The 6,594-nt window shown below is 42.8% G+C and overlaps 1 protein-coding gene across 1 annotated transcript in view; it reads right to left on the reverse strand.

The window, feature by feature from the left end:
• REG4 (regenerating family member 4) overlaps positions 1–6,345 on the reverse strand; it is a 10,221-nt gene extending 3,876 nt beyond the window's left edge. Inside the window, 4 exon segments of the mRNA XM_007472282.1 lie at positions 205–310; positions 1,992–2,129; positions 5,230–5,327; positions 6,321–6,345. Of these exon segments, the coding sequence (XP_007472344.1) occupies positions 205–310; positions 1,992–2,129; positions 5,230–5,327; positions 6,321–6,345 (367 nt within the window).
• Positions 6,346–6,594: the final 249 nt, after the last annotated feature.

Genomic DNA, 6,594 nt, shown 5'->3' on the forward strand with positions numbered 1-6,594 from the left:
ATATATTGATAACGGAACCGCTGGTACGGTGATATGGCAAAGATTGTAAAATGGTCGGTAAATAATGTCTGCGACAAGGCCATTGCCTTGTAGAAAAAAAGAGTTGCTGGTGTGAAATGGAGCAAAGAGGAGTCAATGTGCATCTTTGCTTTCGATGGGAAAGGGAAGGAGCTGCATTTTGGCAAGAGATGCAATAGAACTTACTGTTCATGGCGTTCATCTCAGCATAGTACTTGTTCCCACCCACGGACTTGCCAGACATAGTTCTGTAAATATACGTGGTCCCATCGAGCCTCTTCCACTGTTGCCCCTGCAAATGACAGGAGACAGGAGACATGTACACATCAGCCTGCCCACCTGCTCACAGCCCAGACCCATGTAAAACATGGTTCTCATTGTAAAAACTGGGAAAGCACAGAAATGTGTAAAGACGGGAAAATAAGAAAGTTTAATCTCTAGGAGGAAAACATTACTAATATTTTACTATATTTACTTTGGGTGCAACCATTTTTGTCTATCACAATATTTTTATATACTGAAAAATGTGGTGGCCTTTAAAATATATATTCAATTTTGTAGCATCTTGCATTCCAAACATTTTTTAATGGTAAGAATGCACCATAATTTACCTTACTAATTCTCCTATTGATTGATGTTTACATTGTTTCCAATTTACACTTTTTGCAAAGAATACTGCTATGAACCACTTTATTTGCAAAGCTGTTTCTGTACTTAAAATTATTCTTTAAAGCTAGAATCCCAGAAGTAGAATTTATGGCCAAAGGGCATGAATATTTTGAGGATATTGATATTTATTGCCAAACTGCTTTTCAAAAACAGTTCAGTTGTAGGAATTTACATCCTCATTTACTGGGTAATTTCTCCTTATCCTTAAAAATATTATTCATTAAGACAAAGCAAAAGTCTAATAATCTGATGTCAAATTATATTGTTATTCTAATTTGCATTTCTTTGATAACTAGAGACATTGCACAATTTGTTATACTGTTTATTAGCCTCGGTCATGAAGGTAAAAAAATTAAATCACAAAAAAAATCTGGTAGAAATTGATGTAAGAATTTATCCTATCTCTGAATGAGAGAGCTCGGATTGATAGCAATGTGAATATATAAAAATGTAAAATTCATTGTATAAAATATATGTAACATCTATGGCAAAGTTTATCAAGAAACAGAAAGTCTGGGGTTTTTCTCCTTGTATTCTTTGTGTTTTGGGGGGTTAACATAGAAGCCCCACAAAGAATCTGTAAACTGCAGATCCCGCATAGAGACCTCAGCAACCTCACATGTCATTTCTTACTATGAGGTATTGAGGCGGGTAAAATGAGGGACCAGTGAAGAAAGTTTAGGGTAACATAAAAAACATGATAGCATCTAGCAAAAAGCTTAGCTGAAAGTTTCCAACTTTAACTCAAGATCTAATGGGGGTTTAACTAAGCTTGGTCTCATAACGGGTCTGTGTGTGTGTGTGTTTATTTGTATACACCCGTATATACTTACACAAACTTGTTTTTTTTTTTTTTTTTGCCGTACGCGGGGCTCTCACTGTGGTGGCCTCTCCCGTTGCGGAGCACAGGCTCCGGACGCGCAGGCTCAGCGGCCATGGCTCACGGGCCCAGCTGCTCCACAGCACGTGGGATCTTCCCGGACCGGGGCACGAACCCGTGTCCCCTGCATCGGCAGGCGGACTCCCAACCACTGTGCCACCAGGGAAGCCCCACAAACCTCTTTTTAAAGGCTCTGAAGAGCTGGTAATTTTGTGTTCAAAGACGTGGGAGAACTTTAATTAGATAGGTCTGTAAGTGGAGGAAATTGTTTCCTCCCTAACCTTGAAGCTTTGGCTTCCATCAATCGGAGGCAGGTGACTGAAGAAAATCTGTTGTGTGTCAGTAGGCCTGGGGCTGTTTCCCAGAGAGGGACTATCTATCTGGCTTTCCCAAGAGGCCATTTGTGGTCCAAGTCTGGGGTTACCTTCAGCAGGTCATGCAGGCAGATCCATACGGGCTTGTTTCTTTGACAGCCACCTATGTATGTTGCTATGGTGTTGGCTTCCTTTAAATTCAGGATAGATGCCAGGTGGGCTCCGTTTCCGTACGACTGACACTTGAGCTGAGGGCAAGGAGGAGATGTGAAGTTTAAAAGCACAGCCCACAACCTAAATATCCATCGACAGAGGAATGGATAAGGAAGATGTGGTACGTATACACAGCCGTAAAAAAAAGAATGAAATAGTGCCATTTGCAGCAACGTGGGTGGACCTAGAGATTATCATACTAACTGAAGTAAGTCAGATAAAGACAAATATCATATGATATCACTTGTATGTGGAATCTTATAAAATGATACAAATGAACTTATTTACAAAACAGAGATAGACTCACAGAGTTAGAAAACAAACTTATGGTTACCAAAGGGGAAAGGGTGGGGGAGGGATAAATTAGGAGCTTGGGATTAATATATACACACTACTATATGTAAAATAGATAACCAACAAGGACCTACTGTATAGCACAGGGAGCTCAATATCTTGTAATTACTTATGAGAAAAAAGAATCTAAAAAAGAATATATATATGTATAACTGAATCACTTTGCTGTACACCTGAAACTAACACAACATTGTAAATCAACTATATTTCAATAAAAATTAGAAAAAAAGGAAAAGCACGGCCCTCACCTCAGAACCCTAGAGCACCAGGCAGCATGGGCACACACAGCCCCCACCTCGCCTTGGGATCTAAGCCCCACGGAAGACTTCCTGTCACCTTGGGAGAAAACACTACTGTCACAAGTGTCAGGCCTCAGAGAGGGAGGCAGCTGGAGGCAAGGGCATGAGCTTTAGGGTCAGTGGAAGTGCCTGGGGTCCTGGTCTTGCCTGTTTTTAGTGTATGTGACCTTGACAAGTCACTTCACCTCTCTTCCTTATCTGTAAATGGAGGAAATAATTAGGGCTACACAAGGGAGTTGTTAGGAGGATAGAATTGTTATAATTTTGTATTATAATACTGCACTTTAACAAACCTAAGAAACCACTGATTGTAAAATGTGCTGTTCTCTAACAAGACACTTACTGCCCAAATAAAGAAATCATTTTATATATGCACATTTTATAGCTAGACAGAGATATATACTTTATGCTCTTTTGGGACGGTGTTACAGGATCTGCCTACATAATAAAACAAATTAATTTAATAAAAACATGGTTTTGGCTGTGGTTGCTACTCTCATGTTTGCCTTTGAACTTGCTCAGGATTAGATGTGGTGACTGCTTAATGATAATTTACCAACCAGTTGATAATACCGGAATGTTTTTAAACCTGTAATTTCTTTCTTTTATTTTAATTTTAATTTTATTTTTTAACATCTTTATTGGAGTATAATTGCTTTACAGTGTTGTGTTAGTTTCTGCTGTATAACAAAGTGAATCAGCTATACATATACATATATCACCATATCTCCTCCCTCTTGCATCTCCCTCCCACCCTCCCTATCCGACCCCTCTAAGTGGTCACAAAGCACTGAGCTGATCTCCCTGTGCTATGTGGCTGCTTCCCACTAGCTATCTATTTTACATTTGGTATTGTATATATATCAATGCCACTCTCTCACTTTGTCCCAGCTTACCCTTTCCCCTCCCTGTGTCCTCAAGTCTACACACTCTACGTCTGCGTCTTTCCTCCTGTCCTGCCCCTAGGTTCTTCAGAACCTTTCTTTTTTTTTTTTTAAGATTCCATATATATGTGTTAGCATACGGTATTTGTTTTTCTCCTTCTGACTTACTTCGCTCTGTATGACAGACTCTATGTCCATCCATATACCCGTAATTTCATTTGACTTTTAAATTTGTGATGCCCGGAAGCTGGATTACCAGTCAATGTGTAGTGAGTGTACCAGTTACAAAAGATTCCTGGGACAGAAGAGGCAACAGGCTCCATCTGTTTAAATGATGTTTCCCTTTCCTGTCAGTTCACACACCTAGAACTCAGAGCGCTGCTCCTTCGGTCCAAGATCGGGTCTTCCTGTCATTTTAACTGCCACCTCCATCACCTCCAGGAGTCTTGTGAACTAAGATGCCAGCTAGGAACCAAGGAGCACAGCAGCCGTGGTGTCAATTTCTCTGGTCCTTCCTGGCACCTTCTCTGCATTTTGGTTCAGGAGTGGTTAACTCTGCTAAGGCTTGGTATCAATCATGTCATCTGTCCAGGATTTCTCCAAGTTGCTTCCCAAGAACTGAGGAGAAGTCCACTGCTGTCCATGAGCTTTTTCTTCTTTCATTGGACAGAATCTGGGAGGCCTTTTCTGTGTTTGGCTCTTTTTTTATTTTTTGCTATCATTCACATCTGCTTAGGAAAGCATTGCATTGGGGCCAACTTCCCTGGGTTTGCTCTGCTGGTTATTCTCGGTGTAATCTTGGGAAAGTCGCTTATGCTCATACTTCATTGCAATTTTTTGTTTAAATGTCACAATCTTGCATCAGTTCTGCACTTTTTAAGGCCAGAAAAGATCTTTGCATCCTCAGTAGCTATCACATGATAGGTGCTTCCTCATTCTGAGTTATTGATTTACAGGGATTCTGAGGCCATTCTGGGCCCAGATCACACCCCACTTCCCCACATAGCTCCCCAGTCAGTCACTTCAGTTTAACAGCCACAATTCAGAGACACAGCAGCACGACTCCCAACACTCTGAGGTAACTTATTCTGACTGGCTATGTGGGTATCTCTTAGAAAAGCCTCAGTGAAATAAAACCAATACACTTGTTGGGTTATGGAGACAGTGAGGCCTTGCATTTGTCTGGAATGCTTTGCTCTCTGTCAGGTGGCTCTGAGGCTGTCTATACACGGCTCTCTTGCTGGTAAATCTTGTATGGCAATTCAGTTGTTCTTTCTGTAATTTCCTCATCTCATCGTCTTTGGATTTATGTATTTCTGTCTTTCTCCCTGACAGTGAACTCCTTGAGGGCAGGCTGTTCCTTGCTCATCCTCATGTCTTTGCAGCCCATCCAGGGTCTGGGCCTACAGCATATGCTCCATCAATGCTTACACAATTAAAGGAGTTGAGCATATAACCCTCTACTCTCCATTTCACCAGCCAGGTTACTTCTCAGGATGCCAAGGAAGGACCCTTGGCTCTGAGTTGAATGATACCTGGAGCTTTGGGTGGCCCCTTGCTTTAGAGAAGCCTCTCCAAGCATGGGCCATATTTCTTACCTCAGCATCTGACCAGTTCTTCAGCTTCTGGAAGTATCCCTAGCAACAGGACTTGTAGTAAAACCATCCAGTAGCACAGCTAGGTCTCAGGATGATGGCTGCGCACAAACAAAAGGCAATTACAAGTTATGATGGCAAAAAGAAGCAATTCCCACACTTGAGCCAGTTTAAGACCTGGCTCCCCTTGAACGGAGGGAAGGCTAAGTGCCCTGGAGGAAGGATCCCTCCCTGCTGCAGAATCTTTATACTGTTAATCTTTCTCATAGCCTTCTCCAAAGGGGACTGTGGGCTTTTGCCAGAGTAACTGTGCATTGGGGGAAAGGAGGTAATCAGCTCTTTGAGGATTACTGGACACTGGCTCTGAACTGACACTAATTCCAGGAGACCCCAAACATCACTGTGCTCTGCCAGTCAGAGTAGGGGTTTATGGAGGTCGGGTGATCAATGGTGTTTTAGCTCAGGACTGCTTCAAAGTGGACCCAGTGTGTCCCCAAGCCCATCCTGCGGTAATCTCCCCAGTTAGGGAATACATAATTGGAACACACATCCTCAGCAACTAGCAGAATTCCCACACTGGTAGCAAGATCAAACAGCTATAATTCAAGACCTCACAAGAGTGAACGAGGGGCATAAATTGGTAGTTTTAGGTATTACAAGGAGGGAGTGATGTTTTGGCTAGGGGGACACAGGAGAGGTTAGATGGCAACTTGGCTGGAACTTGAGAATAGGGGGCTGAATGTCAGTAGCAAGGGAGGGGGACATTTTAGGCGAAGGGGGTGGATGAGCAGAGGAATGGTGGCAGCAAGAACAAGCACTTAAGTTTGCCTTAACTGTAGGGCATCTGTCAAGCAAGCACTGTAGAAGAGAAGGAGACATTCCAGGGCCTAGAAGCTAGGGAAGCTATGATCAAGAAAAGGCACAAGCTCCTCTGGCTAGTGGGTTGGTGAACGGGCCACATCACTGAAACTGAGGTTTCTGAAGAAGTGGAGATGTCTGGAAACACAGAGGGCCCAGATGATGAAGGGGATGCCAAGCTAGGAAATTTGGACTTTGTGCCAGTGTGACTGCACTCCAATGCTCTTGGTGGGTACAGGGGTCTTTCCACCCCCAGTGCATGTTCACGGACACTTTTGTGGTCACATAGCATTTCCTCTCTCCCTACTGAGATGACGCTGTTGTCACTTGCTTGCCCAGCTCTTCTGTTTTACTTCATTCCTTGCCTATAAATCTCCAGGGGCTTCCTGTTGCTTTCAGATAAGCTCTCCGCTCAGTTTGACATTTAAAAGCGCTCACAACCTGGTCTTATGGCCCTATTGAGACACAGCTCTGGTGCAGAAGCCTCAGCTCCATCTTGGAACACGACGC

Source organism: Lipotes vexillifer, unplaced genomic scaffold (genome assembly GCF_000442215.2).
Source record: "Lipotes vexillifer unplaced genomic scaffold, Lipotes_vexillifer_v1.1 scaffold511, whole genome shotgun sequence".
Taxonomy (NCBI): domain Eukaryota; kingdom Metazoa; phylum Chordata; class Mammalia; order Artiodactyla; family Lipotidae; genus Lipotes; species Lipotes vexillifer.